We start from the raw sequence: 15,392 nt of genomic DNA, 5'->3' as shown, positions 1-15,392 counted from the left end.
CTCCCACATAACAAACCTCTAAAGAGAAAATTAATCTGTCAAAATTTCCCACGTGGAATCCAAACTGGTGCGTTATGAAGGACATATAATATTTTGGGCATCAACACCATTTTAATAAGATTAACCCTACCTACCACCGATAAATGTAGCTTATTCCAAGCATCCACTTTTGCCTTAAGGACACCCAGGACAGGAGTCAGATTCCTATGTAAAAAATCCATAACTGGCACCGAAATCCATATTCCAAGGTACTTAAAATGAGATGCCACCCTAAGCTGCCCCTCCCCCATAGGCTCACTCACATTTTCTCCCACGCCATCTACCTTAAACAGAACCGATTTACTCCAATTTATCGTCAGCTCCGATAAGGATCCAAATCTCTCAATAATCCCAATGGCCCCCCTCAAGGAATCATCCGGGTCAGCCAGAAACAGCAAGACATCGTCCGCGTACAACGCTATCTTTTCCTCAACCTTCCCATACCTAAACCCGGGGACTTCAACAGACTGTCGAATTTTGGCGGCCAGAGGCTCCACAGCCAGAGCAAACAGAAGAGGCGAGAGCGGGCATCCCTGTCTAGTGCCTCTAGCCAGCTTTATAGGTTGAGATAGCTCCCCCTTTACTCCGATTCTAGCCACCGGCAGCGAATACAGCAGTTGAATCCAAGACACAAACTGCGGTCCAATACCCATACACTTCAACACCTGCCATAGATATCCCCACTCCACACTGTCAATTGCCTTGTGGGCATCTAAGGACGCAATAACTCTCTGGCCACAGTTATCAGACTTCAGCTGCAGATTCATAAACAGCCTCCGCAGATTAACCGCTGTAGATCTATCAGGCATAAAGCCAGACTGATCCGGATGTACCAGATTAGTGATGACACTAGACAGATGGGAAGCTAACACCTTGGCCAGAAGCTTGACATCCATAGTTAGCAAAGAAATTGGACGATATGACTCAAGTTTCCCCAAATCCTTATCCTCCTTTGGAATAACCACTATTATGGCCTCTCTCATAGAAGCTGGCAGGTACCCTTGACACTTAGCTCCCTCTAGAACAGGCTTTAATTTAGGAATTAACACCTCTCCCATGCTTTTATAAATTTCGGCGGGTGACCCATTGACACCAGACGCCTTCCCATTAGCCATGCCTTTTAGTGCCTGACTCAGTTCCTCCTCCGTGATAGGGGCTTCCAAGCTCTCTCTTTCCACCTCACTCAATTTTGGCAACCCCAGATCCTCCAAGAAAGTCAGTGCGTCTCCGACCGACGCATCAACCCGGGAAGAATATAAGTCCGCATAAAAATCCGCAAAAACCTTCAGAATCTCAGATGTTTCAGATACTCTGCTTCCATCGACAGATACCAACGAGTGGACATATGAGGTACTTCTCTGGGCAGCAGCCACCAGCGATTGCATATGCCCCCACTGTTTCTCCCTCCTGATAATAAATCAATCTCTGAAATTCCCTCTTCCTTTCAGCTTTTCCCAACAGAATTTTCTCCATATGATTTTGCGCTGTTCTCAACCTTTTCCCAACCTCAGGAGTTCCCAATATTGCCATCTCGTCTTCCGCAGCCCTCAGCTCAACCACCGCCGCCTTTTCTGCCTCCCTCGTCCTCCGCTTACATCTACTAATATCTCTAAATAGTAACCCTCTCAAGTACGCCTTCATTGCTTCCCAAACATTAAGAGCGTCTGTACTCCCATCATTTAAAACAAAGAATTCCATCACCTCCTGTCTTATACTATCTAAATCCATACTATGTAACCAATTAGGATGGATCTTCCACTCTCTCCTACTTACGGCCTCTGTATCCCCAACAATCTAAACTCCACCTCAATTGGACTGTGATCTGAAAGGGCCCTTGGTAGGTGTCGCACCTCCCCCACCATTGTATCTAACAGACGATTACCCAAAGCCAAATCAATTCTGGACAACGTAGCATGAGCCGGTGAGTAACATGAATACCCTCTCTCCCCAACATGTCTAACTCTCCATAGGTCAATCATACCTATTTCACGAACATAGCTGCCAAATGTTGCAGTGTGCCCCCCGACCTATTCTGGGTGTTTATATTTTTATCCCAAAAGTCATCACAAATATTATTCAGGTCTCCAATAATCAACAGTGGTGTCGGTCCCCATCGTTCCACCCGCTCCAACACCTCTCTAATCTTCTTACTTGAATAGGGAGGTGGAATATACATTGCCGCAACGCACAACCTCACTCCATATAATATACACTGTATCACCACGTACTGACCATCAACATCCACGCATATCTTCACCTCTTCATACTGCACTCCCACAGGCACCAAGACTGACACTCCCCTTGAATACGTAGAAAAGGTAGAATGGTATCCCTTCTGAATCCATCGTCTATTTAGTACATCCACCCTCTCCCGTACTAAATACGTCTCCAGCAAACATATCATTGAAGCAAGTTGATCCCTTGCATACTGCAAACTCGTGGCTCGTCTAGACATCCGCCAAACCTCTCACATTCCAGCTCAGTATCTTAATGCGGCCCCCCATCATGTGACTCATCATCTCTAGTTATGTCATTGCTCCCGGTTATGAGCTGTCTAACTTCCCTAACCCCCCCTACCAAAACCCAACTTCCCCCCCCTAGCCCCCCCAATACTACACATTCTGCCTCTTTTCAAGAGTGGGGCACCACCGCCCATTGCGAACACTCTTCTTAACGTTGCCTTCTCCACCCGCCTCCCGCTACCGTATATAACAAAATTCCGTACATTTCTTAACAGAATAAAACATTCCAAGATATATTAAATTGCAAATGCGAAGAAACTAAATAAACTTCTAGTACGCCGCATACCCTTCCTCCCCCGTATCCAGCAGACATTGTTACACTCCCAGTCCAGTTGCTGAGTAATGCCCATCTCAACCCTCATACTTTCACATCCCATAACAAATATCAATCACAAATCTCTTATCCATTGACAGTGAAATATCCCCCGTCCGGAAGACCCCAGTATTTCAATCTCCTTTTCATTTAAGTCTTTTAGCATTGATGTCAATCCACTGGGTAGTGTCCTCCAGCATCTGGAAAAAGTGAATTTTGTCAAGAGCGACTACTCTTAGCCGTGCTGGAAACATCATGGAGTATTGCACTCCCAGTTCCCTCAGTCGTCTCTTGATACCAGTGAACATCATCCGTTGTTTCTGGACCAGGGCAGAATAGTCGGGGTAAATAGCAATTCTTTGACCTCCAAGCGTCAAATCCGTCATATCTCTAGCCTTCCTCAGGATAATGTCTCTGTCTCTGTAATTTAGAATTTTGGCAAGCATGGTACGGGGATTCGCTCCAGGAACAGGTGGTTTCGGTGGGACCCTATGAGCTCTCTCAACCGCAAAAACTTTTGTCAGCGCCGCACCACCAAAGGTCTCCAACAGCCAATTTTCAATAAACTCAGTGGGATTCCTCCCCTCTGTTTCTTCAGGGATACCCACTATACGTATGTTATTCCTTCTGGACCTATTCTCCAGATCCTCATTTTTTGCAGCCAGCTCTGATATTGCTTGAGCAAACTTCTTCTCAGCTTTTTGTAGCTGTACTATATGATCTTCAGCAGTGCTCACCCTCTCCTCTACCACCCCCACACGTTTGTCTATCTTCTGCAGGGCTGCGTTTATCTGTGCTGTATCGCCCTTGACCTCCTGTATCTGCAAGGTCAGGGACTGTTTGCATGAAGAAACCAGCACAAAAACGTCTCTGAGGGTGGGCTCAGCTCCTGACACCAAATCTTCATGTCCCCCCACTACATCCGCCATGCTGCTCTCCTTTCTCCCCTGCTGTACCTCTTGCTCTTCTGCTGGGCTCTCCTCCTCAGTATCAGCTCCGGCTTCCTTCTCTGCCTCCTCTGCAGCTTCTACTCTAGCGAACTGCTGGAGCTTCGCCGCAACCTCCATGCGCTTCTGACATGCGGCGTTCTCTTTGTCAGCCTTCTCTCTGGTATCGGCGCCATCTTGGCCAGCCCCTGCCTCCCCGGCTCCAACATCCTTCTGCCGTCTCCTGGTCATATTTGCCGACCCTGGGACAGCCGCTGAGCACCGCTGCGCTCCCAGGACCCTCCACCAGCCGGTAAGCCCCACAGGAAACCGGTCAGCGGCGACCGGTCAGGATAAAGTTAGAAACAGCAGCGGGAGCGCGCTGCCGTGCGTCCGCTCACATGGACAGTCAGGCCACGCCCCCTAGATAAAGAACCTTACTTATGTTTGGTGTTTATGAACTCGTAATGACATGGAGAATCATAATAGCAGGTCAGTTTTAACATTTAGTGAACCTAGTAAAAAAAAAGTTAAAACAAAAAAACAAGTTTGGGATTACACTTTTTTTTTGCAATTTCACTGCACTTGGAATTTTGTTCCCGTTTTCTAGTACAAGAAATGGTAAAACCAATGGTGTCATTCAAAAGTACAACTCGTCCCGCAAAAAATAAGCCCTCACATGGCAAAATTGGCGGAAAAATAAAAAGTTATGCTCTGGGAAGAAGGGGAGCGAAAAACGAAAACAGCTCTGGGGGTTAAGGGGTTAAATTATTTGTGGTTCTTAATTCATTTCTTTGTTCACAACATACAAAATGTCAAATATGTATAGTTCTGTGTAATTTTTGTGTCTAGAAATATTTATAGAGCACAGACAACAAACAATTGACCACAGACATCTCGCGTGTTCACAGTTTGTGATCACACAGCAATGTAAAGGTATGAAAACCATGTCATTAGGTTAGTATAACCTTTCTTAGTAATTATTCTATTTTATGCCGGGGAGTAAGACCCCACTGTGCTTGTCCACTTTCCAGCTCCTATAAATATAATGCACATACTAAACATGTGCCTACACATATATTATAACTTATAACTATTTTCTTTGTCTAACTATAAGCCAGGCAAACAGTCGATCCCTTGCATAATTCCTTTGTATTGCAGTGTATTGTCCCGCTAGGTAACCTGACAGGCATCCTATTAAGGTGCTCCAAGCCAGAAACATCCCCTATGCATTGCTTTAGTGCCACGTGATTGGAGGACTAGTCAGTGATTGTTTTAGAAGACACAGGTATACAATTTCTGGGTGCTGCCAATACCCAAGTAACCACCCTAAACAAACAATACTATTCTCAAATTATACAATTACCGGTTTCTTTCAGCTGGCGCTTCGCACTTGTTTCCTGGATATGGAGTTCGTCCTTCTGGAGGCTGGGTTTTTCATCAGCACATTCTAGTTTCCTCTTTGGTATCTGCTTACGTGCTTAAAACAAAATAATTTAAATCATTTAATTTGGGAAATCACTTGCACATTTGCTTTAAATTATTTTCAAGCACAAATTTAAAGACAACATGTCACCTCCACAAATGGCATTTCCCGGCAGATATCGGGTAAACGGCAGGTAAACAGAACTAAAGGAGCGGTTACCAGTTTTTGCACTTATTTTATTCCCTTGAGTAGTCCCAGAGTTGTTTTGCTGCTTTCCATTCCTCCATACAGTTCCAGATACATTGGGCTACTTATTTAGTTCGAATGTTTATTGCCTTTGCCAAGTGAGCGTGACTCACAGGATCCTCTGAGGCAGGGCTTTGGGCTGCACTGCATTATTACCCAATGAGCTATGGTAAAGACTATAGCGCTGAATAAAGTCTGAAAGCTTACAGCAAATCAAGAAAAAAAACACAGAATACTCAGGTGAGCAGTGGTAAAGTAAGCGCAAAAACTGGACACAATCTCATGACAAGTAATCTTGAAACGTCTGTGTGGCTTGTGGGACGTACAGCTACAATGAGAAAATTAAGTTACATTCTCGCTGCAGCAGCTCCCTTTAAGTCATTGGGGCAATGCGGGGCGGTTTGTCACCGCGAACTACACAGCGAGTGCGCTGTAATCACACCTCGGCGCACTCACTGTGCCGGAGACAGATTGGAACGTGCTGGGTGTATAGAAAGTGGTGACTAATCGCCAAACCTCATCATTGCCACTGCAATGTTAATGGATAGCGCATGGGTTGCATTCTGTTGGCATCCATGTGCTGTCCACCTTTCTCACAGACATGGATCAAAATAGGACATGTCTGAATGTTTTCAATCACTCAGCCAATGAAGAAACACCGGCATGTGCATTGCTCCACAAGCTGTAAGGGGCACATTGTATATCCTTGAAAAACACAGAACGTGTCCGTGAAAACTAGCAGTCTGAATGAGACCTTACGATTCAGCCCTGCTAGCCAATTTCTGTGGTCATCAGGTGAAGTTTGCCCTGGGGTAGAAAAAGGTTTTATTTGCACAATACCTGTTTTCCGCTTAGGGATGCTAACGCACGGCACATCGGGTGACCCAGTGCGACCGGAGGTGTTGGGGGAAGGGCTGCTGCCAGAAGCAGAAACTTCAATGGGGTCCATCTGAGCCATAAGAAAAAAAAACTAAATTACATGTTTGCCAGTGCACATGCTCGACCTTACATGAAGGAATACATTAACTAATATTAACCCATTCAGGACTAGCACATTTTGGGCACTGAGGACTAAGCAATTGTTTTCATAACATTCCAGAAATGATGATTTTATTTTTTAGTCAACGTACTGTATGAAGGACTTTTTGAGTTGTATTGGTCAGTGGCACTCACACGGGGATAATTTCATTGACTATAAGTGGGGGTAAAATAGGGGAGAAGAAGAAAATTAAAACTTTTTTTTTTTTTTAGATGTTTTATAAATTTTAATCTATTCATGTGCTGCACAGAGTCCAAATTGTATTCTGTGGATCAATACAATAATGGACATACCTAATCCATGTGCTTTTTCTTTCTTTGTAAGTATTGTAAAAGTAATAAAATGCATTTGTTTGTGTTGTACTGTTCTGAGCATCATAAGTTTCACATTTTTCCTTCAGCAAAGCGGAAGGTGGGCTTATACTTTGCTTGCCTTGGCAAGATGTAGTTTTCAGTGGTGCCATTTTCATGCACATGTAACGGTTTATCACACTTTTTGGGAGGTTTCCAAGCGTGGCGCCCTGAGAAATCTGCTCACTACTCCCATCATCTCTCCTGTGCCATTTCCAGGGGCATTCGGAAGGTGCAGCAGCGCGACAGGATTTTCGGCTTCCAATGCTTTTTCCTCAGTGTTGTGCCTGGCTCACATAACCATAGTAGGCGAGTATCTCCCTCTCTCGGGGTAGCTTTCACATGGAGCGCTCTCGCCCTGTGCTTCCACTTTTTGGGAGGAGGAATCAAACAGCAATTCAGGATTTATTTTATTTATAAACTATTTTCATTATTGACATTAACGGTCGTCTACAAGTCAATTTTAGGAATACATTTATTTAGTGTCATGCTTTACTACTATTACATACACATGGGTCACCATATTCAGAAACTAATAACTCTTTAGATTACAGTAGGAAAGCAAATTTTGTGGCAGAACATGATGTAGTTTTCACTAGTGTTATTTTTTTATATAAATACAGCTTTTACATCATTTTCATATTTTGTGGGGCAGGATGAACAAAAAAAACTATTTTTCAATACAGCATACATTTTGTGCAGAATAGAAAAATTATTTTGTTTTATATTATGCATCAATATGCTTACCCAATTTGTAAATTTTTTTACAGTTTCCTAACTGCAAACGAAAAAAAATACTTCCTAATGAAATTTTTTCCTGCATCATATTCTGGAAGCCATTAATTAAGCTTTTCCATTTACAGAGCTTTATGCTGGGTTGTTTTTGGCGTTACTACTAGTGATGAGCGAATATACTCGTTACTTCGAAATTTCTTGAGCATGCTCGGGGGTTCTCTGAGTATTTTTTAGTGTTCGGAGATTTAGTTTTTATTGCCGCAGCTGAATGATTTACATCTGTTAGCTAGCATAAGTGCATGTGGGGATTTCCTAGCAACCAGGCAACCCCCACATGTACTTATGCTGGCTATCAGATGTAAATCATTCAGCTGCGGCAATAAAAACTAAATCTCCGAACACTAAAAAATACTCTCAGAACCCCCGAGCATGCTCAAGAAATCTCGAAGTAACGAGTATATTCGCTCATCACTAGTTACTAGCAGTGGGTTTAATTGGTACTATTTTATTCCCTTCATTTCATTTTATGATGCAGGACACAGAAAAAAGCAATTCTAGCATTGGGTCCTATCAGGGCCATCATTGAGTGCACTGGCCTGTAATAGCAGCAGAGCAGGATAATATTTGTTAATTTCTACAGCACAACACATTCGGCAGCACTTTCCAGTTGAGAGGGAACATGTACAGACTATAAAAACATTATAATTCTCCCCTATAGGAGGGAGGCCCTGCTCACAAGCTACAATCTACAGAACCATTGCCTTAGGATCAGCCTGTCAGCATACAGACAGTATAACTGTCACATGCGCATCATGGATACATAGTCAATGCCTTGAAAAGTATTCATACCCTGTAAGGGTATGTGCACACGTTCAGGATTTCTTGCAGAAATTTCCTGACAAAAAACTGATATTTCTGCCAGAAATCCGCATGCGTTTTTTTCGCGTTTTTTCCCCAAAGCATTAAATAGTGGGAAAAGAGCAAAAAATCCGCAAAATTAATGAAACATGCTGCTTTTTTCCCTGCGATGCGTTTTTTTAGCAGAAAAAAACGCATCATGTGCACAAAAATTGCGGAATGCATTCTAAATGATAGGATGCATATGTATGTGTTTTTTATGCGTTTTTATTGCAAAAAAACGCGAAAATTCCTGAACGTGTGCACATACCTTACATATTTCCACATTTTTTCCATGTTAGACCAAGAAACTTAAATTTATTTTATTTGGATTTTATGTGAAATGGCAACACAAAGCGACAAGTATTTGTGAAGTGTATAGGAAATGATACATGGTTTTCTAGATATTTTACAAATAGAAGTGCTCTCATCCCTCGCCAGCACAATGAAACCACAAAATCTTAATACTCAAGTGTTTTATTGTGGATATTTCATTACAATTCATATTGATAAGTGAAAGCAGAGCTTTGATTGGTTGCTATGGGCCACTTTTGCTATTAGACAGTTTTGATCACCTCCTCCAGTGTGTGCACTTTTAAGAAGTGAAATCATGAAGCGGTTTTACAAGGGGGTTTTTTTTTTTGGAAGCACAAATGTAAAGATTTTTTTTGCCGGCATTATAGCCTGACACATAGCAAGTCAGTTCTTCGTATTCTCGCTCTTTTCCACTTCCCACCAGCACTATATTTGACATGCGTTGACAGTAAACCTACAAATGTTACCACTACCAATGCTTCCAATCCTGCTAAGGCTACGTTCACATTTGCGTTGTGCGCCGCAGCGTCGTCGCCGCACCAAAACGCATGCGTCGTGCGGCCCTATCTTTAACATTGGGGCCGCATGGCGCCGCATGTACATGCGTTGTCATGCGTTTTGGTGCGTCGTACGCCGCATGCGGCGTTAGGGCGCACCTGTCAGGGCGCGGCAAACGCAACATGTTGCATTTTTTTTGCGGCGCCGACTTTTTAAAAAACGCATGCGTCGTGTTTGCGTCGCTTTTGCGTCGTCGATGCGCCTTTTTTTCCCATTGATTTGCATTGACAACGCAGACGACGCAAGTACTTGCGTCGTGGTGCGTTGTACGACGCATGCGTTTTCCAAAAAAATTGCAAAAATTGTCTAGACTTTGGGGGGGCGCATGCGGCGCAAAACGCTGCGTTTTTTGTTCATAACGCAACTGCGTTTTTGTTTGCGTTGTGCGTTGCGGCGCCGACGCTGCGGCGCACAACGCAAATGTGAACGTAGCCTAATTACACCTAATGTTTCATGGAAGCTGGTGCCCCTGGTTACAGGCTCTATAGCAGTTGTGTCAGACAACCACAAAAGGTGAGCGGTTCTGCGTCTTATCCTCAACACCTAAATGAGGACAAGACCCTACTGGCCATTGCATTTTTTTACTAAACATGCAGCTTGTTTTTGCTTTACAGTGGTAAAAAAAACACCATTTTTTTATTTAACCCCTTCATGACCAGGGGGATTCTTGTTTTTTAGTTTTACTCTCCCCTCCTTCCCAGAGCCATAACTTTTTATTTTTCCATCAATATGGCCATGTGAGGGCTTATTTTTTGCTGGAGGAGCTGTGCTTTTGAACGACATCATTGGTTTTAGTATGTCATGTACTAGAAAACGGGAAAAAAATGTGGTGAAATTGCAAAAAAAGTGCAATCATACACTTGTTTTTTGGCATTTCAAATTTTTTTCTCGTTACGCCGTGTAGAGATCAGGTTAATCCTTTTTTTATTGATAGATCGGGCGATTCTGAATGCGGCAATAGCAAATATGAGTAATATTAGATTTTTTTTTTATTTTATTTTGAATGGGGCAAAAGGGGGGTGATTTAAACTATTATATATTTTTTTAAGTGGCAACGTTTCTTCTTATGGAGAGTGACATACCATCTCTGGCTTGTCAAGGTAAGGAGTCGTGCAATATGACTTAGGATAAAGGCCAAATCAGTATCTCAATTCGTAGACTCGGTGTTTCGGGCTGTTGGCCCTCGTCAGTGCAAAGCATGAGAACTAATTTGCCTAGATGAGAGGCTCTGGACTGGGGTCTTAAGGGTAACGTTTCTCCTTATGGAGAGTGACAAACCAGCTCTTGCTCGTTAAGGTGAGGAGGCTTATTCGCCGTGCAATGCTCCTCTCAGAAATATAATATGCAAATTGCCTCTGCAGAGAAAAAGAGGAGTTAAACTCTATAGCGGCACCTGTTGGAAGTAGCATTCCTACAAGTCACAATTAACCCTTTAACGAGTCGTGCAATATGACTTCGGATAAAAGCCAAATCAGTATCAATTCGCAGACACTGTTTCGGGCTGTTGGCCCTCGTCAGTGCGAAGCATGAGAACTAATTTGGCTAGACTTCCAACAGGTGGCGCTATAGAGTTTAAAGGGAACCTGTCACCCCGTTTTTTCGGTATGAGATAAAAATACTGTTAAATAGGGCCTGAGCTGAGCATTACAATAGTGTGTTTTGTGGACCCCGATTCCCCACCTATGCTGCCGAAATACGTTACCGAAGTAGTCGTTTTCGCCTGTCAATCAGGCTGGTCAGGTCAAAAGGGTGTGGTGTCCTCCCCCAGATCTTGCGTAGTTTTCCGTTGGTGGCGTAGTGGTGTGCGCATGTCCAAGGTGTAACGGATAGATTGGGCGATTCTGAACGCGGCGATACCAAATATGTGTAGGTTTGATTTTTTTTTTTATTGTTTTATTTTGATTTGATTTGGAGATTTGAACTTTTATATATTTTTTATTTTTTTTATATTTTTAAACACTTTTTTTAAAAAATTTTGGCATGCTTCAATAGCCTCCATGCACAACTCGATCGGCTCTGCTACATAGAGGTGAAGTACAGATCACCTCTATGTAGCAGAAATCCAGGTGTACTTTGAACGTCGACCACAGGGTGACGCTCAAAGCAATCGGCCATCAACAACCATAGAGGTCTCAAGGAGACATCTGGTTGTTATGGCAATGCACCGCTGACCCCCGATCATGTGACGGGGGTCAGCGGTGCGAGCAGTTCCGGGAGCGCTAGTTAAATGCCGCTGTCAGCGCTTGACGGCGGCATTTAACTAGATAAGGGTCGCGGGCGGATCGCGATTCCGCTCGCGCTCATTGCGCGCATATGTCAGCTGTACAAAACAGATGACATGTCGTGGCTTTGAGGTGGGTTCACCGCCGGAGCCCACCTCAAAGCAGGGGATCTGCCAGCTGAAGTACTATTCCGGGGTTAAATTTATTTTTTTTTGTACTTTTGGCATGCTTCAATAGCCTCCATGGGAGGCTAGAATCTGGCACAACTCGATCGCCTCTGCTACAAAGGAGCGAAGCTCAGATCGCTCCTTTGTAGTAGAAATGTTGCATTGCTATGAGCACCAACCACAGGGTGGCGCTCACAGCAATGCAACATCAACAAGCATAGAGGTCTCAAGGAGACCTCTGGTTGTTAATGCTGACGCATCACTGACCCCCGATCACATGTCGGATGGCCGGAAGCGCTAGTTAAATGCCGATGTCAATGTTTGACAGCGGCATTTAACTAGTTGATAGCGGTGGGTGAATCGCGATTCCACCCGCCACTATTGCGGGCACATGTCAGCTGTTCAAAACAGCTGACATGTCCCGGCTTTGATGCGGGCTCACCGACGGAGCCCGCATCAAAGCAGGGGATCTGACCTCGGACGTACTATCCAGTCCGAGGTCAGAAACAAGTTAAAAAGGAAAAAAAATACTGTATTTTTCGGACCATAAGATGCACTTTTTTCCCTCAAAATTTTGGTGGAAAATAGGGGTGCGTCTCATGGTCGCAATATACTTATAAATCCTGTGGCAGTGGTCCCGATGCAGAATCCCTTCCTAGGCTGGTGCGGCTGTGGTGGGGGCTCTGTGGTGTGGTGGTGGTGGGCTGTGCTCCGGGGCAGTGGCAGCGACTCTCTGTGCTCCGTGGGGGGCTCCGCTGGCATTTTGTCAAAGCCCGGAGGACCCGCTCATCCATTAGGCTAAGTTCACATTTGCGTCTTGCAACGCAGCGTCGTCGACGCAACGCATGACGCAATAGGAACGCACCAAAAAACGCACCATTTTCGACGCATGCGTTAAACGCATGCGTCGTAAAACGCAGCTTTTTTTGTGCGTTTCACTGCGTTTTTTTTTAAAAACGCAGCGTTTTACGACGCATGCGTTGTCAAACAATGATGTAATTTTTTAACCCAATAGCATGTCGAAAAGCCTCATTAGTGTCTAGACACTAGATAAGACCACCAATGGATAGAAGAGGGTGGGTATAATGGAATTTTAGTATATATACCACGGCATAGATGAATTCCTCCCATTTTGCGTGATTTTACAGCATCAAGATGGAGCGTCCCATGGAGAGCATTTACCTCAATATGGAGCTGGACTTAGCCATGGCTAATGCTTACGCTATCGCCTTTCATGAACAAAGGAAAAGAGATAAACAACGGAGGAGTCATCGGCGCTTTTGGCTACACCCTATAGTGGAAGTCTGAGAGAGCCGTGGAGCCTACCATTGTTTGTTTGGCGAGCTAAATGAGAACCTGGAAAAATATTTTGAGTATACCAGGATGTCTCAAGACAGCTTCCGCTATCTTCTGCGTTGGGTGGAAGGAGCCATTACCAAGCAGGACACGCAGCTCCGGAGATCAATTTCCGCCGAGGAACCTCTGCTGGTGACTCTACGGTACGTAATGCAGCTATTTGAAGGACTTTATGTTGTGCCCTATTTTTAATTAACCTTTTTTTTTGTTTTGGGGGGGGAGGGATGTAAAATGTACCGTATTTTTCGGACTATAAGACGCACCAGACTATAAGGCGCACCCAGGTTTTAGAGGTGGAAAATAGGGAAAAAAATATTTGAAGCAAAAAAAATGTGGTAAAATATTTAATAACATAAATAACATACTATTATATGTGGTGTTATTATATATAATAGTATGTTATTATGTTGGAAGCTGAGGGACCAGTGTGGTGTCTGTGAAGTACGATATGAAGATGCTGGAGGGTGAGTATAAGGGCTCATTTCCACATGCGAGGCACACGTCCGTATCTCGCATGTGGAAACCAAGCTCTGGCGCCGGCACTTTGGAGCGGAGCTGTGCAGCTCCATGTGTTCCTATGCGGCCGCATGCTCCGCTCTGGAGTGCCGGCTCCACAGCTTGGTTTCCACATGCGAGATACGGACGTGTGCCTCGCATGTGGAAATGAGCCCTAAGAATGGGTGCACAGGGCTTATAGTGAAAGCACCACTCCAGCACTGCAAAATAACACTGGAGTGCTGCTTTAAAATCCCATGGGAGAACTATAACTCCCAGCATGTCCTGCAGATCCTATGACATGCTGGGAGTTATAGTTCACCAAAGGAGTGGCAGAGTGCTTTATTGTGTTTTGTAAAGACTGACCTCTTAATTGTGGCAGCCAGCCACACTGTTGTGAGGTAAAAGCTGGAGCATCCCATGGCTGCACACACACAGAGCCCTCCCTGTTGTTGTTGCCTTTCCACAGCGCAGGACATAAGAGGAAGCTGCAGATTCTAGGTGGGAGTCTGAAGGACCTATGATGATGTCAGAAGAGGGAGGGCTCTGAGCTGCCATGTGATGCTCCAGCCCGCCCACTTCTGACATCACACAGGTCCTCCCTGTGCACCAGACAGCTCAGCGTCCAGCACAGGCAGGTAGACAGCGATCTCCTGGCCCCTGCTGCTGCCTCCTCCTCCCCCGGACACACAGATTCTCCCCAGAATCAGTGCTGGGGAAACTGTGTGTCCCTGCTTAAGTGCAGTATTCATTTGCTGCTCCCCGCTCAGCTGATCGGTGGGCGGAGAGCAGCTAATAAATATTCACTGCACTTAATCAGCGGGGCCATGTGCTTTCCCCAGCAGCTGATTCCGGGCAGCGGGGACATCCTGAAGTGGGATAACAGTGCGATCCCACTCGCTGCTGCCCCCCTCCCCACATGCTATATCCGTACTATAAGACGCACCCACACTTTCCTCCCAAATTTGGAGGAAAAAAAGTGCGTCTTATAGTCCGAAAAATATGGTAATTTTATTTTATAACAATGTACATACTTTAATTAAATTTATTTCTTTTTCTTCTTGGCAGTTTCCTGGCTACCGGAGAGACCTTGAGATCCCTGCATTTCCAGTTTCGGATTGGAGTCTCAACACTTTCGGGTATTATTGCCGACACATGCCGCGCATTGTGGGACAATCTCCGGGAGGAATTTTTACCAATCCCAACAACTGAGTTATGGGAGGCCAACGCCCAAAAATTTGACCAAGTGTGTTCTTTCCCTAACTGTATTGGAGCAGTTGATGGGAAGCACATTAGGATTACAAAGCCTGCAAGAAGTGGTTCGCTGTTTTTTAACTACAAAAAATACTTTTCCACCGTCCTCATGGCCATTGCAGGTGCGGACTGCAGGTTTCTCGCCGTGGACATTGGAGCGTTTGGCCGTGCCAATGATTCACGGACATTTAAGGAGTCTGATATGGGCCGAAGATTATATGAGAACAATTTTAATTTCCCCCAGCCAAGACCTCTTCCCAACACCGAAGGGCCGGCAATGCCATTTGTGGTTGTTGGTGATGAGGCTTTCCAAATGTGTGCCAACCTTCTGAAACCCTACTCCAGTCGGGGCTTGGACCACACAAAAAGGATTTTTAATTATAGACTGTCCAGGGCCAGAAGAACTGTGGAGTGCGCCTTTGGAATCCTTGTCTCCAAATGGCGGATTTTAGGATCCGCTATAAATCTGAAAATTGAAACAGTTGATCAGGTGGTGAAGGCTTGTGTGGTTCTACACAATTATGTTATTGCC

General features: G+C 44.6%; 1 protein-coding gene across 3 annotated transcripts in view; it reads right to left on the bottom strand.

Annotated features, from left to right (window-relative positions):
- The window catches only part of LIG1 (DNA ligase 1), a 572,167-nt gene that overhangs the window by 346,291 nt on the left and 210,484 nt on the right, over positions 1–15,392 (bottom strand). For all 3 annotated transcript variants that reach the window (XM_077250677.1, XM_077250678.1, XM_077250676.1), the window contains 2 exons: positions 6,313–6,421; positions 5,167–5,280 (listed from right to left, as the gene is read on the bottom strand). In XM_077250677.1, coding sequence (XP_077106792.1) covers positions 5,167–5,280; positions 6,313–6,421 — 223 coding nt within the window. The remainder of the gene's footprint in view (positions 1–5,166; positions 5,281–6,312; positions 6,422–15,392) is intronic.

This window comes from Ranitomeya variabilis, chromosome 4 (genome assembly GCF_051348905.1).
Source record: "Ranitomeya variabilis isolate aRanVar5 chromosome 4, aRanVar5.hap1, whole genome shotgun sequence".
Taxonomy (NCBI): Eukaryota; Metazoa; Chordata; class Amphibia; order Anura; family Dendrobatidae; genus Ranitomeya; species Ranitomeya variabilis.
Note: the sequence above shows the minus strand (reverse complement) of the source record. Positions and strands in the feature narration are given on the sequence as shown.